Source organism: Calonectris borealis, chromosome 11, assembly GCF_964195595.1.
Source record: "Calonectris borealis chromosome 11, bCalBor7.hap1.2, whole genome shotgun sequence".
Taxonomy (NCBI): Eukaryota; Metazoa; Chordata; class Aves; order Procellariiformes; family Procellariidae; genus Calonectris; species Calonectris borealis.
In genome coordinates, this window is record NC_134322.1 from 11,475,208 (window position 1) to 11,497,848 (window position 22,641).

Genomic DNA, 22,641 nt, shown 5'->3' on the forward strand with positions numbered 1-22,641 from the left:
TTGCCATAGACCATTATCATAGAGCGTGATCGCTCTCCCACCCCTCTGTAAAGATAGCTATCTTGCAAATAATTCCCAAGGAGTGAGAGGAATTGCGTGTCTTGTCTGATCTATCGATAGCTATCTATCTCACTTCAGAAAAAGCAAAACTAAGATAAAGAGCGTTGTGTCAAACTGCAGCAATCAGAGGCAGCAAGAATTCTAGTCAGAATTGCACATTTCATCTTAATGGATGTAATTTGAATCATGAAACAGAAGAATGAAGAAAGTACAACTTTTTTTTTAACTCCTCAAGTATGGATGGGTGAAAATGCCTTTCAATAATGCTGGCTTCTTGCAAATTACAGCCAGCTGTAATAACAGAAAATGAACTTCCAGAGATAGTGTTTTTGCTAAGAGAAACAACGTTGTGACCCAAGAATCCCTATGTACCATGCAATTAGCAATTTTTGTGTATAATGCCTATAAACTTTTGTTTGGATATACTGAACTTGCTCACAGCGCTATGTTTGTCAGCACAAGAAGGGCATGCTGCAAGAGTTCATCTTCCTAAATTCTATTTAAAGACTAGAGGTAGATTTTATACAGCTTACATTTTTCTGAAGATCAGAAAATCTTGCTTTCTATTATTTTTGTTGTATTACCACGTTTGTTCGAAACAGAAAAGCCAAACCTGTTGACAGGAGGATATCACAGTAGTAGACAGCTGGCTTTTTTGGTATGCTATAACCTACAGTAGGCAATATATAGCCTATATATTGTAATGGGAAGCAGGCTTTTACATTTAGGATATAAAGAAATCACAAGCCTGAAAACAACATACAAATGATGTCAGAATGATCCAGCCACAAGTTAGGCACCTTTGAAAATGCTGTAACGTCTTGACACAAATGATTTCAAATTAAAGCACCTTCAAAATGCTGCAGCATTTCAAGGGTTGCTCCGCACAGTTAACCTCTACTCGCAAATACTTCCTGTAAGAATTTAATTTGCAATTCATTTTTCTATTAATATGTAAATGTAAGGCTACATAGATTGCATACTATGAAATGTTCCAAAGGGAAATACAAAAAACATATAAACAGAATATATCCACCTAAAACAGCTTAAGCTGTTCCGGATAGACAGGTTTAAGCAAGTAGTATTTCATTAGCCCTCACAGTTGGAAGTCCTACAGCCAGGAGTAAAATAAGGGCAAGGAAAGAGATGGATTAGGGTTAGATTTCTATCATTCATAGAGTAAAATATATTTCCGTTATTAAAGACATTTTTATTAGCACACTAAAATATTAAAAATTTGATCACTTCATATCTTGAGAATTGATGTTGTGGATTTAGAGCCTGACACATCTAATGTATTTGAATTATAACTTAATAAATACTCCATCCTAACATCAGTTTTGTCTTACACACGTTTACTGAAATAATTTCAGTCAGGCAACAGAGGTGCGAAGCACCATAATCCAAGCTATTGTCTATTGCTGGGGTCTCTTTCAAAAGACCAATACATGTAGAAATGAGTGACATATTCTTGTTGAAATGCACATGCAATCTGCACCCAGCTCGAGTGCAGCTTTTGTTGATGAATGCTTGTGTTAGTACTCTGATTTACAGAGTATGACTCATCACAACTTTGCATCCCTGCTTTTGCATCACTGCCTAGATACACAGAGTGCCGTGATTCACTTCAGCACCTCCCTGCTCTGTGTCAATAACATGCTGCTTCCCCGCGGACAGTCAGTGTGATCCAACTACCTATCCTGACTCAGGTCTGAGCATGGGCCATGACGCATCTGCAAACACACCAATTCCCAAATCTCTTTGTGTGGTCTTTTTTCTATAAGGTACTATGACATGTTCAATGACATCAGAAGCATTTACGCTTCATTGTCAAAATGCAAATGAAAGCTCCTAGATGGATCCTCACACTACAGCCACAACAGTCCCAAAGGAACATCGTGGAGCTACCAGGCAAACAGTAACGTCTCTCTGTAATGATCTCCCTTGAAGCCAGCTGCACTTCCTCATGCACTTTCTTGGTGCAACAAACATTTCTAATGGAAATACATTAGACAGCTCCCATGTCATTAGAGAATAAAAGACATTGGCAGCTGGCAGCTGACACTGCCTATCACTCTCAAGTGATATTGCAAATGTCTCTTCTGATATTTTTACACTCTGAACTTGTAAATCAGCTTCCACATTTCATGCTGAAATACTTCAACATCGTTCTTTTCTCATTTACATCACACTGGTAACGTGCATCCATTCCGTTTCTCTTTGGTATTCCCACATCTTTTGCTACATACAGCATATATTATAAAGAAACACAGCAAGTCACTTATTTTCATAAAACACGTACCTCTTCCAAGCAAGAAAAGGGAAAGAAGCCCTTAAAAATGAGCATTTTTTACTTCCTCTTCTTGTTTAAGTAAGAAAGCTGCAAATGCTATGTGTCTGTGAAGCTGCAAGTTACATCATGTGTCATTCTTGGACAATAATAACTTTTACAGGTAGAAAATGATAAGTGATACAATGCCATTACTCACCTTTCCTATCTTTATGCAGGAGTTAATAGTATCTAGGAAATCAGCTTTTTTTTCATTTATAGGCACTTCTGTTAATTCCTTTCCTATTAGTTCACCTATTTGATAGCCCATCACTGTTTCAAAAGCAGGATTGACGTACTGTGAAATAAAAACAAACAAAAACCGATTCAACAGAATACTTAAAGCACAACAGAATCCCTTTTTTTCTGTTTGTGAAACCAAGGGATCTCTTTCCCAGCCTGAAATAAATCTCTGTATGCACTGCTCATGAGAGAGATGCCTACATTTTTTTCTTTGTAAAGCAAAACAGAAATGTCCATGCTAGAAGAGTTGTGCAGAGTGTGTGCATGTGAGCAAAGAGAGGGAAATTATGGAAACAGCTGAGTATTACATATTCACAGAGTTTAGACAGACAACATAAATTCCTGAAAAATGAGCTCTGTCAATTCTCAAACCTATAAATCTCAAACCTAACTCAGTCTTCCTAAAAATCACAAATTAGATGGAGGGATACCGTAGGAATATTAACCTTATCTATTGACAAGTTCATCATCTTATTGTGTCTAAGGGCCAACCATCACTATTGCCCTGTCCAGGCAAAGCCCAGACAAGCAGATTGGAAGAAGTGAAGTCTAATAAAGCAACTTTCTCTCTGAACTGAATGTTGCATTTCGCTGCAATTCTGTGGCCCTTACCCAACAAAACTGAGGACTGGTACCCATAGCCCACACCTTCGTGACCCGCTTCGCTAGCTGAGTTACAGACACAGGTCCTGTCATAACAGCATCTGAATGACTCACAACTTAAAATGTTTCAATATTAGAGAACTGAAACGGGTACCACTGGATGCCCTCTGCTCCTAAAGCCTCCCCCCTAAAGGTTCCTTCCAAAAGGTTCCCCCCTACATGAGAAAGCCCTGCCTGCTGGAGCTCCAGGACTCTTGCACATGTCGGTTCTCTCATATTCTGGGGCTGTCAGCAGAGGGACAAAATTTGGTCTGAAGAAACATATTTAAAACAACTTCAGGGTGTGTTCTGTTATTTTTGTAAAAGAGATGAAGAAGGCACATCCTTCAATGAAATTGCCATTATCAAGATTTGGGTCAAGAGGGTACAATTTATATGCATGTTATAACTCCCAGAGGCTTAGACTCAAGCTCTTTACTGATAATAAAATCACTCCTCACAGCCTTCGTAGCTAGGGATGGAACTAACTCCCTTAGAAGGATGATGTTTTTCAGGACTGCAAACCTAAGCAGAATTTGTTTTCCCTTTTTAAAAAAAATTTTCAAGAGAGGATTACATTCAAAAACAGTTGGCCCAAGAATTCCGATGCATCAAACAGTATCAGATTTAAGCAAAAAATAAAAAAAAAAAGTGTACTACTTGTATTTAAATAGAACATCAATTAGATTTGCTTTTCAAGAGCATCAAATTAACATACAATATTTTTGGAAAAGAATGCATACAAGCCAGTGGCTGCATTCATTTATGATACAAAAGAATCACTACAACAAATAAAAACAAGAGAGAAAATCCTTATTCAACAACCTCCCTTAAAATTGACTTGATTCATGCAAGATACTTTAAATGGAGAAAATTCTAGTCTGCAGCTAAACTCACTCCAATCTTTTTAGAACCATTAAGTTAGGTTAGATTCTTGTACTGTAAGAAAGAGTAAATGTAATAATGGATGAAATAAAATACAGTCAATCCACAGAGCAATTTTCTGTACTTATAAAAATAACTGGAACAAACCTGTATTACATGGTCTTCACTTGTGATCTCAATGGCTTCTTGACTTTTCTCTAATGCTGTAAATAATGAATTACACGCCCTGGAGACAAAAAAAAAAGGCATCTGATTAAATTTAATTCACGTAATTCTTATAGCATATGACAATAAGGTATTGCAACTCCATACTGAATAAAGTTGCACTTTAATGATTAACATATTTTCTTCAGCTAACTGACATTCTATAATTAACTACAGTACAGTAAAATACATACTCTTTTAAGGATGTGGCTGAATCGGCATTTTTTTGCTGATAATGTTTTTGGTAAAATTACCTTAGTTTGAATTGTGCCTGCACCTCTCCAAATTCCAGCTGAATCAACTCATTGTAACAGGCCATTATATTAGAATTTTCTACATATCTCTGCAAATAAAAGGTTAGATATATTTCATTAATACACATTTCCGTACTCAACGGTATGAACCTCTGTTTTCTTTTGCTTGATAAAGAATTAAAAAGGAGTAGATATGCCAAAAATGAACATGTTGTAACACAAGCAACATGAGAGATTATTTTTTGGGACTAGTAAAATTCTTCAGGTTACTGCATTTTGAAAAGGTCACAGATCCTCATGACGATGAGGTTCAACCATTCTGTTTATTCTCTGTGATTGTCAGCATGATCAATACATAAAATAATCTACTTTTAATGAAGTTATATGCTTTCATGCTACTTATTTAAAATAACAGTGAAAAAATTATGTTGTGTCTCAAGTCATCAAAATTTGAGATTATTATGAGTTTCCAGTTGCTAATACCCCAAACTGTATACATAGAAGAAAGCAAAACTTCCTGACAAATATACCTGCCGCCATATACAATTATTCATTTTGGAGCTTGTATAGCAATGACCTCAGTATCTTTGATGTTTTTTTAAAACATCTCATATTTACCAGGTATGAGACTGAATGTTAAATCTTTGCTCATGCAAACTGCCATAGACATTGATAGTTTGGGAGGGAGGATTGACTATCAAAGGTAAGCCACGACATCAAGGCTGCTAAACAAAATTTTCTATGCTTTGCCATTAGCCCCATCGCCAAGGCTCTGATCCATAAATAATTCAGAACCTGTGTCAGATTACTTATATGCTCACTGGAATGACTCTGTACATATAAGTACAGTTATTTTCAGGCTCTAGCACTTCCTGTATTAGGACCTTACTACAAATAAGCAAATAGATGCAAATGGATTGCGATGGGATAGCAAAAAACCTGGTGAGCGTGCAACCAAATACTCCGAATCACACTGTAAATCATGCACATTTTTGTTCCATTGTCAGCTTAATGAAATGAGGAATCCACTTAACTGATGCAATAATAAGCAGCTTTCCTGCTTAATTGGAATAGTTGCCAAGGAACAGATTCAACGTAATACTTTTCGGGTGCTTCCAAACAATAGATAATAGCACTTGACAGTGTCTGAAGCCTGTTTTCAGATGTGAATTGGCATTTGATAGAAGAGGTTTCCCACAGCACATTCTGTTGTTCATTGCAAGCTGCTCTCTGGCTCTGCTATAGTCACTAGTCAATTTTGTCAATGTCAACTTTTCAAGCAGAGCATCATATACTTACTCTGAAATAAATGTATAAAGTAGAAAAGTCTCAGCACCACTTCGTATATTACTGAGAATGTCCACCTACTTAGTCAGCATTATTCTAATTCTACTGATATATGGTAGTTCAGAATTGGTATATATATAAGAATGAGCAACATGAACAAGATTTACAGGTTGGATTACTGACACAAATGGTCACTGACAGCCAAACTTTTGGATAGTTTCTTGCATGGCAATTTTGAAATGTCAGAGCAACCTAGTTGAGTATAACACATACATACCCTTGTGAAGCCAGCAGAGATCAGAGGCAATATTGATGACTCTTCACGATCAGCATGCCTTTTAAAGAAGGATGATAAAGTCAGAGATTATTTCTGTAATCAACTGAGACTCAGTTTCACAAGCCATTGACATACCTGTACCCCAGATGTCACACCAAAGGCTAATATGGCTACATCCTTACAGGATCTATGAATAAAACATATTTTTTGTGGATTTTGTAAGCTTTCATCTTTGGCATGGATAAGCCAAAATGCTATTTTCCTTTTTGCATGTAATGAGCTGCTTTCATCACAAAAATCTAATGCTTCACGAAAAAAAATTAATTACCTAGATTGTTGGACTATTCCTTCTTTTTTGGTACTGGATTCTTTGTTGCTTATGCTGTCCTTAGTCAAAGATGCACTTGAAAGTCTACATGGCCAAAGTTTTAAGAAATGACTTGTTATCTGAGTGTACCAAATCTCAGGTGGCCAACTCAAGATGCCTGAATGAGGATGGATTTTCTAGTGTTGCCTACCCAGTGCCTTCTAGTGGGTCACTTTGGGATGACATACTCCTAAAATGATATATCTGAATAATTTTGAAAAACTTGGCTATACTAACTACTAAAAGACACTCCAACATATGTGAATGTATGGCTGGAATCTGGAAGAGAGGCCATTGTGTTAAGTTTTTGTAAATGAGCAGATGGCAGCTGGTCAGGTTTAGCAGATGGCACAATAGCTTTTATTTATGTGTGAAATTTTGGATCCATTTTGGATGGCACCTCTTCTGTATCTTTTTTTGTAACTCAACAGATCTCCTGTTTGTGCTGAGATTAATCAGACTGAAAGACAGATCAAGAAAGGTTCAAACTGTTATTTTTATTAATACCAAAATACAGATCTATGAGGCAGTTCCACAGTTCTGTACATGATGTTGCAGAGGTTGTTTGAAACATACTCCTAAAGCCTGCAGGGATCAGGACAGGGGAAAAAACAAAACAAAACAAAACCCAAAGTGAGATGTCTTTAGTAAAAACTAGAAATCAAAAATCCTGTCCCAGTCCTGTGGTCAAGGATGGTGAAAACTCTATATGGTATGACACATTATCACTAGCACAGTAAGACGTTCTAATTCAAGTTTTTTAATATAGTATTTACTTTTGCAATGATAAGATTCACATTTTGTTGACCACATGTGAAAGTAAAGATATGAGTATTTACCTTCGTACTACACCAATAATGACTGTATTTTCTGAGGGTTTCGTTGTTCTGATAGACCTTTAAATAAAACGCAAATAATTTAACATTTTTTTAAGTTCACATTTCAGAAAACATGACTTTACAGAATCTTCACACAGTACTTCTCTTAAAATGTCTCTTTTAAATGGTTTAACAATAAAGCAAAAATCAAATCCCGAGCCTGCTGGACCACTAAGAAAGGAGAATAAATTTAGCAATATCTGAGATTCCATGAAAAAAAGACATAGAGAATGTAGATTAATCTAAACCTCAAATACTCTCAGTAGGGGAATAGCAAAAATTCTCCCCTCTGAAACAGCATGTAATGGACTTGTTTGAAGGACTTGGCCTCACTCATTTAAGGAGCATTTTACTTTATTCTGGGACAGAATGGTAAAAATGTAACAAGGGGAACAGCGCTGACACCTAGTCTTTGCCTGACAAAGACCTCATCTAGTTACTTCAGTTTATCAAGGAGAAGAGCCTTTGTCCCAGTGCCCTGAACCCACCACACGCAGGCAGGGTACATAACCTGACCCGCCACCCCCACCCCACAGACTGTTACTTAGTCTAGACACATTCCCAAGGGGTATTTCACTGGAAAGTCACTGAAGCAAGGCACCGCTGCCTGTCAAGTCTCTGTGGAGAGATTCAGAAAGGCAAATCCTTTTCCCCTTTTTTCATACTTTACAGGCGTTTGTGAAGTATTTTTGGAATCAGTTTGCAACTTTGCTCTTCATAACAGATTTTCAAATGTTGTAGGTATGGAAACGTGCACACAAAACATTGCCTATTTACATCTGGAGTTACTCAACTGCAAGTAACATTTCAAAAAATTCAGAACACTAATGAAGTGAATGTATTCATTAAATTGCTTGGTGGCACATGCGGTCTTTGCAGTTAATTTAATGTGCAAACAAGGAACCAGGTATTTAAAAAGAAAAAACAAAACAGTTCGCTATGGTAAGAAATTTGTACACTGTGGCTCCAAGCCAGATCAAGCTTCAGATATCCTACCGCACAACCAAAAACGTAAAGCACTGAAGTAACATTATTTCATGCTGCCAGTGGACATCTGTCAAAAAAAAAAATCAAAGTTCGATAGATTTTATAAAAGGGTTATATAAAAGCAAAAACACTTTGATGATGTGTTAACTATATAGTTAAGCATTAATTACACTGAAATGGTGCTTACCTGCATAATGCTTCTGCATCAAAGTATCTGGAATGTCTATGGTCTATAATGATAATGTCATGGTGTTTATCAAGAAAACATTCTAGTGCCGACTCAGGTGTCCTGGCAATATTACATCGAAATCCAGCTTTCTCACATGCCCAACAGAACCCGTTACTCTGGTTATCTTCTTTGGCAAACACTAGAAGTACCTGGGTTAAAGACAGACAGTAAATCATTACAAACAAGTCTTACAGATACAGTAGATTCTGTGACTTTTGCCTGTTCTTAACATGTTTTTTGAAGCCACTTCCAAGGCTTAATCCATTGTTTTTAACAGAATTGCTTTCTACAGACTATTGCTTTTTGTAGTTGTCTGTATATAGAGGTGTTCCAAGTGGATAAAATAGTCTGCCAGAGCCATTTATATCCACATGGGATGAACAAGTTTGGGAAGTGGCGCTCTTGTCATTAGCTACAAAGAGAGCTTAGGCAATCAGTTGAGACTAGATGCCTACATTTCATATGTGCACATGAAATAATAGCGAGTCTACTTTTCTTCACTGAAATTGTCTCACATACAACCGTTTTCTCGGTGTTTATTTTTCTTGCCAGGATCATATTTGAGAAAAAAAAAAGCCACGGTTCACCTCATGTGAATTAATATTTAACGGTGCTTCAATGGCATGATGAAAAATGTGCTTTCCTTTTCATCTCATTCTAGTTCCCCAAAGTACTGGATGCAGCCCACTCTGCAGGGTTTCTGGAAATTATAGACAGGCTGGTCAAGATGAACTCATGCAAGTCTGAAATCATAAGCAGTACCTCTGTATATGGAGTCCATCCCCATGTGACTCCTATGCAAAGCTTGCCATGGGATTTATATCACAGGAGATTACTATGGTTGAAATCCAGAAAAGGAAGTCAGATCTATGAGCCAGTATTTGCTCTGTCCTAACTTGCTGTGTAATTGCCAATTGCCAATTAATCTCTCTGAGCCTTTTTAAAATCAATACAATGCCTACATACTCAAAGTATGATAAGGCCCAATTCCTTCTAAAACGTGTTTCAAATTCTAGGACTGAATACGGTACAGAAGATAAACATAAAGTCTGCTAAGGAAGACTCTCACTGATGTGATTGTGCTTTGTGTCAAGATAGTATTTTGTAGAAGAAAACTTCTTTTGCCTGAAAGAATACACAGAATGGCAGACTATAGATCTGTTAGTGTTGATTTTGTGGATGACTCAGTATATGCAGCCTTTTGGGAAAGATGGATAACTAAAGCAGTATTTGGTCTATTGTCCCAAGACACCAATCTTTCAGTAATTTAACCAAAACACACTTAGATATATGCTTTGGTCAGAGAATAATGTGGAGCATGTGTAACTCACACCCATCCCACTGACATTTATCTTCTGGGTGATTTTAGGAATCCCACTGCTGATTACACTTTGGACCAGGTTGGTGGAATGTCTACCAGTATATCTTAACATTTCCATGTAGTGCATATTTTTGTAAGAATGAAGGACTTTGTACTCATTTAGCTCAGATTCCTTTTATAGCAACCTGCAAAATTGTTTGCAAAAACATGTCATAGTTTGGGCTATATTTAGTGAAGTTAATTTATAACACTCTTTAAGAGTGGAAGAATGGTTTGCAGCAATAGCACAGCAAGTCAGCGGATCTGAGTTGTATGATTGACTCTGGCACAAATGTGATGTTGTCTAACTTCTCCTTCCCTAATACCTGCCAGCTATATTACCAGGTAGAATTTTAGAGTGGCCTACGACTGGACAAAAGTTATACGATCACTAATAACAATAAAGGAGGCAGAAATATTTAAGGAATGTTTCTGGTTTATACTTGGGGAACAGCTAGATGAGGCTGTCCTAAGATCTGATGTTCGATGATATTATTGTCTGTTCTGACAATAGCTCAGGAAGATGTTGAACTGCAATTCTTGAAGACAGACATTTTCAAATTATCAGGTCCACATTACTTTCACTCAGAATTTTTGTAATTACTGACTGAGGAACATCTTGGATTATTAATGGTTCAGTATGCCTTGGGATACAGGAGAATTTTCAGAGGAAGTCCAAAGGAGTCAGGTATCTGCAAACCTCATACCCATCCCAGACAAAATAAAGGGACAACTGACATATGACCTTTATTAATAAAGAGATAAAGGAGGATGAATTAATGTCAGTCAACAATGAATAACAAAAAAAACATACTTTGCCAAGCTCACTTCATATCTTTTGTGATGATATTGCAAGTTTGTTTGATGCTAGTAATAATGCTGGTGTAATAGACCTTGACAGGACATTTGGCTCAGTATCATGTTGATGAGCTTTTGATTAAGAATTGACTAGCAGTAAAATACAAAACAAGGCACAGACTAAACTGATTACAAGCTAACTGATAGCAGAAGGAACTACAGATAACTCTATGAGCTGAGAGATGTTTGAAGAAAAGAGTTAGGCAGGATTTTTAGGATATCACATAGAATGTCGTGATAAAAATCTGTTAGGTGTGCATTAGCACTTGACAAAAATGCTTTGTGAAGATCTCTATACCCAAAAAATTCCAGTCATAAATTTTAAACTAACATCTGTGATGTTTTAGAAATTAAGACTTCAGTTTGAACTGTTGTATTACCTGAAGTTGATCTTGATGAAGTCTCATAGGGCCAAACTGCACATCTGTTACTGGTGCCTAGAAGAAATAAGAAGGGATCTTATTAATACATATACACCTACGGAAGAAGAAAAATTAGCTGTGTGAGAGAAGACATTTCTTATTTACCATTGTCTCACAGATATATTGCTATCATTATGAGGCTGCCTCTTCATGAGGGTCTTATTCTGCTTTTGTAAATTTATATGCTAAGCTGCATTAACACAGTTAGAAATCAACAAGCTATTCTTCAAGTCTTTTTTTAATTGTTATTTTACAATAAAAATAATTTTACATAAAGTAATGGATTAGTCATGAAAGTTTGGTAGACAGATTGTTATTTTTCTGTATCCTCTGTATCACTCCAGCTGTTCTGCAAAACATGGAAGTGTTTAAAAAAAATTTTTTTTAAAGTCCCAAAAAGCATTAGATGTCCAGGAGAAAAGCAAAAATATGTAACTTTGCTCTTAGAATTTCACATGTAACAGGTGCCCATCAGCACTACAAAAGCACAGCAATTTCATTTCTCCAAGGGCATTTATGCTGCATTCCCTCCTTCCTGCCCAGCCCTCCAGGGAAGGTTTCAGAACTCAGATATTTGTACTTGCTGATGGATGTATTCGGCATGCAACTTTGCTTTGAAAAATCCTGCAAAAATGCTGTCATATGTCAAGCTTTCTTCGTGCCAGCGATTCCCACATTAGATTCTATTCAAGTAACACAGGCAAATGGTTTAGCTTAGGATGCAAGAACTGAGCTGGGATCCTTTCTTCTCATGTGTCACTTCAAGCAATGGAGGTCAATGACCGGGAGTGCTGTTTATCACACCTGGTTCTCTTTGATAGGATTAATCATTAATCAAGCTTGAACATGAATGACTCTTCAGTTGGTATGGGACGGACTTTCTCAAGTAGTTAAACACATAAATATAGAGGGAGACTCTAACAGGATTACACAGGTTAGGTTCTTTGGGAATTCCCATGAGGCAAGTATCTGCACTTTCATGTGCTTAAATATTTTTCACCTCTTGTCTCAGAAATGAAAACTAAAAAGCAGGAATAACAATGCTCCTGATTCAAAACAGGAAACAGAGTCCAACCAATGGTCCTTGGAGTTACATAGACCCTTCAAAGGTAACTAGAGTAAAAAAGCAGAAGAAAATTATTTTTGGCAATGCAGTAAACGGAACACATCTCTGGACTCATATGTACAAAGAAAAGATCTGTTGAGCACAAAGGCGGCATTTTTACATTGTTGTTTTTCAAAGTAAAACCACACTTGAAGATCAGATTTATTGCTTTGCAGCCTGAAATTCTTCCAATAAGTAATTTTAAAGAATCATCAACATATCCCACAGAAAAATCTTTTCAAATTATACGCTCCATTCTTTCTGTGACCTTACTGCTCCATTGCTCAGCCCTTAGAGTTTCTCATGTGTGATTTTATTTATTTATCAACTGGGAAATCATCACTGCAACATTAAATAAGTAAGAAACTGAGTCAAGGAAAAATGGCAACATAGTGCCTGCAAAAACAAGCCAGGAACCAGTGTTTGCCTGTGTTATTTAAGAGGTCTCTAAAAGCAGATGTTAAAATGACATGGAGGGGTTTCAGATTTACTCTCAGTCATTCTGGATCAGATCAGCTTAGTTTAAATACTAAGTCATTTAGTTTAAATACTTAGTCTTTTTTTTCTAATTTCGAGACCAAAAATCTCTCTTCAGTTGGAAAAATCAAGCTGCTTTATTCTCCCTTGTGGCCCATCATCCAATTATTCAAAATCTGCACTAGAAAATAGCAAATACTTTTGCTGATAATGCACGCAGCAGGAGGGAATCCAGCTCTTTGCACCAGTGTTACTGGTTTTGCAGCACTGACAGTAGTAACTACTTGTCCTGAATCAGTAAGATCAGCAGAAATGCCTGAAGGACACAGAGGGAGCATATCTGTTGAGTAAGAGATGCCTTTTTACAGTCACTTCTCTGACCATAACCACACTTCCAATTAAATTTTGAAACATTTATTTTCTACACTCCAGCTACCAGCATAAAGCAGCAAGTGTTTTCAGTTTCACCAAGAGATGGGCCTGAGCTGTGAGGTTCAGATCCAGAGCTGAACTTCTCTGGCATTTGGGGGTACGTAAAATCCCATCTATCAGGCCAGCATACCCTTGGACTATCCGTCCCAGTCCAAGGGCAATTTTAACAAATGAGATAAACCCAGTATTGCCAGTTATTGCTTTTCAGCTGCTTTTTTCTTTTATAAAGGTTGTGAATGAATAAGTCATCAAAGTATTTAAAGGTCTGAGCCTGAAAAACATTTTCTGCCAGAAACCTGTGGCTATTTCTACACTGAAAATACCTGTCTATGCACTATTTAAGCTTGTTACAAGGACTGCCCCCAAATGAGATAAACTGTCTTGTTACACGTTAACTTGCTGTCCTGACTAGAAGAAAAACGCCAGTCTGCGTCTCAGCTGGAAAATTTTGATGAACTCCAGTTAATTCTTAATCCTGTTGAAATCTGTTCAAATAACTTGATTAATCATTTCAACTTTTTGTGTACTGCTGGTAGCACTGAGAAGTAACATGCCGATTAAGTACTGTGTCAAAAATCAAGGCTTCAGCAAGGATTAGCAGAAACTCTCAACTATCGGTGAACTAAATGAGCTTTAAAAATACCTCTAATGCTGCAAGATTATAACAAAACCAAACCCAGCCAAAGTTCATATGTATAGTAACTCCACAAACACAACTTCTGCTACTGCTTCCTTGAAGTTTCTTTGCTACTTGAAAAACACAGACCCAAGTACATTTTCAGATTGACAGACATGACTTATGCATGTGACAGCCTTCTAGGCAGGCACAAACCTGTAAGAAAGTGTATGAGAAGACAGAGAGGTAGAACTAGTTGTAGGTTCCTGGAATTGGTCATGACAGAACTGGGTCCCTTCCAAAGAGCCACTGATGCAAACTTCATGAGTAAGTACAGCAGATGTGACTGTGGCAAGACCTGAGTCCAGGGCACTTTGAGCACCCTGACTATGAATGTAAATCTTTTGAAAATCCTCCCTTGACCAAACAACCTCAGAGGCCAGCCTATAATTTGGAGCCAGGGACCAAATCAAACAGATGGTAGGAAGGGGTCCTGCTGCAGATTTCTGACAGCATAACCTGCTCTCATTGCAGCCCCATACTTAAACCATCCCAAGAGCACAGGCTCATGGTCTCAAAGACATCTAAATGTTAGAATAATTTGCAACAGTAACTGATATTCAGGCTTTTGAAAATGCAAACCTTTTGGGCTCATCTATGCTAGCGCAACTTCCACAATAGCCGCAGCTCAATTCCTCTAGGTCTGGGGAGTAGGAGATGCCTGTAATAGCAGGCTGCAGGTCAGCAACTACTAGTTAGCTTTAATTGCAGACAGCAGCTCCGTTACTGCAGCAGCAAGTGTTTACACCCTCTGCTTAGAGACACAGCAGATAATCAACTCCAGGCTACTTTAAATGCTTACACACGGCAATTGCAGCCATTTTACGTTCTCTGACTCGCTGAACTACTGCTGGTAGCACTTATTTCCCCCCAAATTTGCCTTTCTTATTTGAACACCATATTTTCTGTCCTGTAGAACCAGGCCTGGCCCTGGCACAAAGTAAGATCCGTCCCAAGGCAATGGCATTAGCCACACATATGATAGCTGTCAATGGGGAGGTCTTCCACTGACTGCTGTCTGCAGCTTAACACTTGCTAGAAATGATCTGTATGTTGTAGCAGCTAAGTTGCAAACATTGAAATTGCTGATAGAAATACTCCATGTTTCCAATGTCCAGAGAAAAGTGAATGTTTGGTAAATAAAAACACTGAAATAAGCTTTTAAAAGACAGACTGTGACTGATCTGATTAAAGTACAACAAACTCAAATGTTGACCTGATATAACCTGGTAAAGTACTTCTCGCTATGAGTCATTCTTCACATTTTACCAGAACAGAATCTACAGGAATGGTCTGTTCATGGTTGCTGGGTTGTTTTTTTTTCTTCCTACAGCTAGAAAAACTTTAAATGAACTTGCTCAATGAATAAACTTAGAAAGGAATAAAGGGTGGAAATAAAGCCAGCTTGATCCACATGCTCCCTATGGTGATAAACTGCCTGGCTGGCGCGTGGGACACATCAAAGCAGCCCGCAGGTCTCCTATTTGCTAGAGGTCTCATATCTTGGCTTTCTCCAAAATGCCTCTCTTACCATTACCAATTGGAAAGGAGAGCAAACCTCCTAAAAGGGCAGAGTCAGCCCCCAAAAAATCCTTTGGCTATTAACTCCCATGCAAAACTCCTGCTATGGAGGGGCAAACACATTCTTTCTGGAGGCTGATTTTCTTAAGTCACTTCTTTTATGAAGCTTTGTGGGATGTTTTAAAGCAGAGCCCTGCGCAGCCCAAGGTAACCTTCATCAGAGCTGGGACCGCAGGCTGCTGCAGCACTACCCACTCACGAGAAGGGCTGGCCAGGGAGCTGCTGGCATCCTGGGGAGCAGGAGTGCTCGCCTGAAATCCTCCTCCACAATCCACAACTGCTCCATCACTTCCTTTCTGCCACAGATGGGGCTGTGCGGATGACAGGAATGACTCTTCGTCTGGGCATGTAATTGCCATGCACAGCCCTGGCCTCCTGCTAGTACCCCTCCCTAAAGGGCAGCTGGAAGCATTTCTGCTCCTGTGCTCTTCTTGCCTTTTCCAGGTTAGAGTTTGCGGGAGGAGATGTGACAGCTTATTCTTCCTGCAACTGACTTGAACAAAGAAGTGATATAAACTTTTGCTGAATGGATTGCAGATGGAAACTGCTGCTGTACGGCTAACATCTGGGTTTAGAAAGCAGACAATGAGAAGAGAATTTCTGTTAGTAGTTTAACACTAAGTAACTGCCTCTTTCAAATAAAGACTTCAACCTCAAGGCTCTGACTCATTCTAATATATGACACAGATAACTACAATGATTAGACATAAGACTTTATTGCTGGTCCTAATGGACTACAGCCAGCAAAATTCATCATTTTACTCAGACCAATATTTTAAGACATCACAAAAAAAGTGTTTTATCTAATTTTAAAATATATACTTAATTTTGCTACATATACTAGGTACATGATATAATCAGCATGCGTTGACCCATCACAGCATGATTTGACAGTCTTGATCATCAAGATATGCTAGGAACTATAGGACTGTTAAAACACACTGAATTTTGATAATTCTAAGAAAAACAAAGGGATGAATTTTACAAAGGAAAAAATATCCTTTTTCTTAACCTGCTGTTTTAAGCATAGAATCACCTCAGAAAATGAAGGCTCAAATGAACTCATAGATTTATACCATACCTTAAACTTTAACTGATTCGGGATCTATTAACAGCAGTAATTTGAATTCTACATGATAATACCCTTTCTCAGAAACCTTAGCCAAATCCTCTTGGATGCTGAAAGCTAGGAAATAACCCACTTGGTACAAACTGGCATGACAAGGTCCAGGATCCAGTCCGCCCAGGTCATATCAGAGTGGTGCCTATATCTGAACAGAGAGGGGCTTTGTGACTCGGTGTGGCTAGCATTTCTGGGCAAGAAAGTCTCCAAGTTCAGGATCAGCTATAGGTTTTCACTATTCACATTTTTCTTTGTTTATAACAATCTTTATCACTTTCTGAAATATATGAATACTAATCCAATCCATGGTCATTTACCTATTTCTTTCCCAGTGGAAATCTACCTAAGTAGATAATTTAAGACTTAGCTTCCTATTTTCCGTGCACTTTCTGCTAGACACTTAACATCAGTGTTCACATCTTCCTTGCAGACCTTGACAGCACTGTTTTGTTACAAACTTAACATTGGTACAAGTTACATAAAATGCTGGCTGAGCAGATCTTCCTAACACATGCAACTGTTCAGAGCACAAAATTAATTTTATAGTCCACAGGCTGAATTCAGACCTGGTTAGCAACAGTGAAAATTCAGAGTAATTCCACCAAATACAAAGAGAATATGCTAGATTTACTTCAGTGTAAATGAAGCGGGAGTCTGGTCCCATGCAGCTACTTCTTCGGTTGTTTGGAGGACACAACAGTTCGAATAAAGGATAAGAGGGAACAAAGCGTCCAAGGTTTCTGCCTTTGCTCAACAGATTCAAGGACAAAGGTAAGCCCGGCTCTCAAAGACCCTAAGCCGTATGTAGTGAGTTTATTCTTTGCTGAAATACAAAGGCAAGAGTACTGAAAGGCAATTAAAATTTACCAAAACTGCTGTTCAACCTAGATGAAACCTGTTAATTCCAGCCCTTGATATTTTTTCCTATCTCTGTTTCATAGAAGATGTAGACAAATGTCACAGACTCAGTAATTAACACAACGTAGCATCCTGAGTCAGTGCAATTTGCTTTGATAAAATCTAGCATTTACATTAATCTAAATCGGGTTCCTACTGATGCATCTCTGTCAACAACACAATACAGATTTAGATCTGTATTACAAGGTCTGAAGATCATCTGACGTTCTGTTCCGGTATCTTCTTCCTTTTCTCTATTTTCTGTTTTAAATTGATTCCTAGAAGAATTATCTGTGATGCTGCCATGTAATGATACAACAGACAGTGTAAGCGATGGGGTAACATACCCTCTGTTTTCTTAATCCGTTTCTTAAGTTTTAGTACCAATTGTGAACCAGTTTTACATAAATGACCTCTTGAGAGCCAAACTCTGGCCTCTGATTCACATCGTTAGCAACACAGAATTCGGACAGCTTGCAGGTTTTGTGAGAAGAAAAGCTCTATCGAGCGTAATGCGTTGCCAGAGCTCTCCAGTCAGGCTGCTGGCCCTGTCAGCCACCAGACCCGCTCCCTTGCTCCCAAGTTCCTGACAACACCTTTACAGCTCCTAAAGTCCAGCCCCTCTTCCATCCCTCAGCCTGGGGGCAAGTTTCGGGTTAACCCAGGTCCTCAGGAAGCTACCCAGAAGACATCTACGCCCAGCTGGGACTGGGACGGCCTCACTGGTGTGCCCGGCCGCAGCACTGAACACTGCGGCGATCCCAGTTTCACAGGCCTCTCCCGGGCCTGAGGAGGACCCTGCTGATTTTTGGCTACGTGTTCAGCTTGCCACACATGCCAACCATTATTATATATGTTTGTTTGTTTGTCCGTATTCTGGGCCTAATTCCCCACTGCATTTCCTCAGTGTTATCCCACTGCAATAAGTAAAGCTAAATTAGAACAAAACTGGAGTAATACTGTTGTGAAATCGGGCTCGCTGCCTTCTAGCACACTTTAGACACAACTGAGAACTCCCACTTTGTACCGCTTATAAATTCTCCCCTTATTCGTTATAGGAAACTTTGGTTACCAAGCTGCGAGCACTGACACTAGCAAAAGTGAATCATTCCGTTTTGTTGGGAATAATTAACAATGCTGGCCCAAAGTGACTTTTATTATTATTTGTAATGCAGTAAGGCCTGGGTGGCCCCTGGCCCACTGCGGTAACGTTGTACAATGACAGGACAAAAAGGCAGTCGGCAGTCCCTGCCATTGTTAAAGGTCAGAACTTTTACACAGAACATGCTAACAATTTGGGGGAATTTTTAGCTCTTGATAGGGTATTTAAGTGATAAAATAAATGTCATTATCACTTAGCATGCCTACAGCACTATTACAGAGATCTCTAAACTCGTAGAGGGAGGAAATGGTTGCTGTTTCCATTTTTACATTCAGAGGAACCGAGGCGGCCTCAGCACACCTCGTGCCGAGCCCCGGCGTCCCGCGGCATGGCACCAGGTCCCCCTGCTTCCCGGCGACCCGACAGCCGCAGGCACTGGTAATACTGGGACCATTTGATAACAGCTGATATCTGGAAAATACCCACTGATTTCGGAAATCCAAAATGGTAGTTTCCGATAATTGAAACACAATTTACATTACGACTCTGTAACCACAGTATTATCGTAGGTTTCTAAGGTAAGCAGACACAACTCCAGCAAAGCCACTATGCACATCTCACACTACGTACTTCCACAAGAGTCCTCATTCTCAATGAATCGCACACCAAAAAGGGACAGAATAAATCACAGACAAGTCAGAAAAAGAAAGCCATCTACTCATTAATCCACACTGACTTTTTCTGTCCAAAGAGAACAAAGTTGAATGGAAGCCAGTCCTCACATCAAAAGCTATTCAAATCTAGCAAGTTGTATTTGCTGCAGCATCTACCCGATTCAGAAATCCCTTATAGACCTGTATGCTGTGCACAAGTACACAGGGCTTGAAATTTCATCCATTTGTCTGTTTAGAAGAGAAAAAATGTGAATCATATGCTCCACAACAACCCTGGAGATGTTAATACCCTTAACACTGGTCTGTGCCCCATGGTCATCATTTTGCCAAATGCTTTTATGACCAACCAGCACTGAATTTAAAATGCTCTAGGCCTTCACCATCTTAAGATTTGAGATGGCTCACTGGGATCTTCATTAAGGTCCCCACTTTCTGATCAAAAGTTTTTCAAGAACTTCTCCATATACGTCACATACGTACAGACCTTTGTCTGGAGGCTGTGAGCTCTCCCCACGTCGGATCCCTGGGCTGCTCACTAAACTATAGCCAAATATTTCTGTGTGGTGAGGGCATGCTGTAAAGCATGTGTAGTTATATCCTGTGCTAAGAGAAAAACAGCAGCTTAAATGATCTGGCTTGTACTTTAGAAGAAATTTTAAACCCTATAATAATGGTTTTCTATACATAGGTTGCAGAAATGGATGCCTTTATCAACGCAAAAAAAAAGTAGTATGAACATTTTCAGCTGTTCAAAATCAAGTGTAGTTTTTAAGCATTTATCTTTTTGGATAGTCCAGCGGAATAGAACGTGCAACATGCAGAAACTGAATTGCTTCAGATGAAAAAAAGAGGTCATCTTTAAGGCACTAGCACCTAATTCCATGTTTTATTTGTTTTTGACAAAATTCAAGGGTCAGCTAGAATAGCTTGATCTTCAGAGCAAATATCCTCCAAAGTCAGGCATCCTTGGTATTCTGGGGTTACTTGCAAATAAGGATTGTGATTGCCTTTGTGACACGTTACCCTGCGGGCAGCTGAACAGCACGTATGTGTGGATATTACACCTGAGTTTCAGCAATTATTCCCTTGTACTCCCAGCAACTCTGAGACTGCTCTGTTTTCCCCTTTGCAACCAAGACCAGCCACACTCTAGCTCACAAAATGCTTTAAAGGCAGCCACATGAAACCAGTGCGTCTAGCAATTCCCAGAAGGCTGAGACACCTATTTCCTCTCTCCTTTTCCCCTCACCTAGCACAGGTCTGGCTACTCCACTGGCTAGGAGAGCTATAACCGAGCTCTGGGGACCAACTAACTCCTCATATGCTGGCGTCGAGGTAAAAGTTTCAGTGTGCCATCCTCTCTCATCTGTTGGCAGAAATAACCTCTACCCAGATGTAAAGGCTAGCCAGGAAGACAGAGAAGAAATTGGTCTTTAAGTCTCGCAGGTCATCAGCCAAGAACATTTGAAACCAGAGCATTAAGTATGTTGAAGTTTGCATCACTCCAAACAAATAAATCCAGCCTCAGCTTTACCAACATCTTTGTCTAACTGAAAAGGAACTTCTCATTCACTTAATGCTGCCTCAGGTGTATTAATTTTGCAGGCAGGCTGTAGCTGACTTTCCATCCCCCCACTTGAGCAGACGCTTTAGTACAAATACTACATTCTTCTGGCCCAGAGGGAAATTCTTGCTGCCTGCACTTTAACAGTTGAGCTGCATGGCACTCTGGGAGACTTAAATATGGCACAGTAGTTCTATTGTTTAATATTATTAAAACTGCTTGCTCTCTTGTGATTCTGCAGGATCCTGGAGTGTAGCAATAAGCGCTAATCTGTTTCATATCTATCAGCTAGTTCGCTTCTTTCTAGTGGATACCACTTGCTAGTTTTATTTTAGAGATGATTACAGAAGCATCAGGATACAACAGATCACCACCACTATCAGTTTTCTTTTTTTCTTTACGCACATGAATTTCAGTGGCAGTTTTCCTTGAACCATCTGGATTTGAACAGTGTCAGCTGACTAAAAGGAAATTCCAGTCTATCAGGAAGATTTCCAATTACTTTCTTTATGTCAAACAAACTTTTCATGCCCTGACCTACCAAGACTGCAATCGCCACAAACGACCAAGCAAAGCGAGAGAGTACAGCACAAAAATAGCATAAACCAGTCAGTGGATCTGCTAGGCTTCCTAGAAGGTCTCTATTTTGTCCTAGGCCTTCCATTTGTTAAGGAACAAACTTGCCTTTTCTATTGTCATTAATAACCCATTGTTTGCACTGACATAGTTCATGCTTTATGGACCATAATATTTTTTTCTATCTGCTGCCATCCATTATCATAAAAGCATACACTTCCCAAGCAGTGTCAAATGGCCTGCAGCAAACCGCTGTCAGATCACAGTTGGGCAGGTAGCAAGCTGAGATTACCCCTCCTGACCAACTGAGAACTGCACATAAGCTCCTGTGATTGCTACATTATCTTACACATCTCTAGCCTTCGCACAGGTGGGCATCCTAGATGCACCAGTTGATTTTAGTACTCTCAGACTGGATGGTGACAGTATGGAGCTACCTCTTTCTCCTTCTTCTTCCCCATTCTCCCAGCCATCTGCCATACACAACACCTTCACGCAGCTTACTCAGGTGTCTGTGAACCTGCTGGACACTGCTGGCATGTGGTTTTCTGTATGGTCCAAAAGGTGTGCTCTGCCCACCTTAAGCAAGCACGAACTCATTTGTGCTCTATCCAGCACCTCGCCTGGGAACTGCTCCCAAAGACAGCAGAGATGCAGACTCTGAGATGTAATTTCACAGGCAGAATAAATGCTAAGTCAGTGGGACAGAGGCCAGTACAGTGAAAGAGAAACATTCAATACGGATAATAAACATTTCAGTATTTTTGTTTATTGAATACAGGTTTCCCAGGCTGAGTGCAACTGTCTACTGATATTTCAGAAAACTGAAAGAGAGGTTCTTGGCACTCAAACCTTTTCTACATAGAGAACTCTGTCTCCAATAAATGGAGGAAGACTTGAGACTGCAGGCATATTAAAGATGTCTTTTTAAAAAATACAAGGAAATTCACAGTAGTACATCCTTTTTTCACTCTAAGGTTTAGCATTAATTATGCTTGTTCACACCAATGACCAATCCAACAGGTTAACTCCAGGTTTTATCAAAAGGAGGAAAACAGACAAATGGATTTAAGAGCGCTGGGAATCCCTTCTTTCTTTTGACCACTAGGAACTTCACTGGCTGAGGGCATGAGTGACTGGTTTCCTCCAATA

At 39.1% G+C, this 22,641-nt stretch overlaps 1 protein-coding gene across 2 annotated transcripts in view; it reads right to left on the bottom strand.

Moving 5' to 3' along the window:
- PDE8A (phosphodiesterase 8A) overlaps positions 1–22,641 on the bottom strand; it is a 127,359-nt gene that overhangs the window by 24,773 nt on the left and 79,945 nt on the right. For both annotated transcript variants that reach the window (XM_075159978.1, XM_075159977.1), the window contains exons 2-8: positions 11,241–11,297; positions 8,601–8,791; positions 7,388–7,444; positions 6,182–6,239; positions 4,618–4,706; positions 4,307–4,385; positions 2,550–2,687 (exon numbers count right to left, since the gene is read on the bottom strand). In XM_075159978.1, the coding sequence (XP_075016079.1) occupies positions 2,550–2,687; positions 4,307–4,385; positions 4,618–4,706; positions 6,182–6,239; positions 7,388–7,444; positions 8,601–8,791; positions 11,241–11,297 (669 nt within the window). The remainder of the gene's footprint in view (positions 1–2,549; positions 2,688–4,306; positions 4,386–4,617; positions 4,707–6,181; positions 6,240–7,387; positions 7,445–8,600; positions 8,792–11,240; positions 11,298–22,641) is intronic.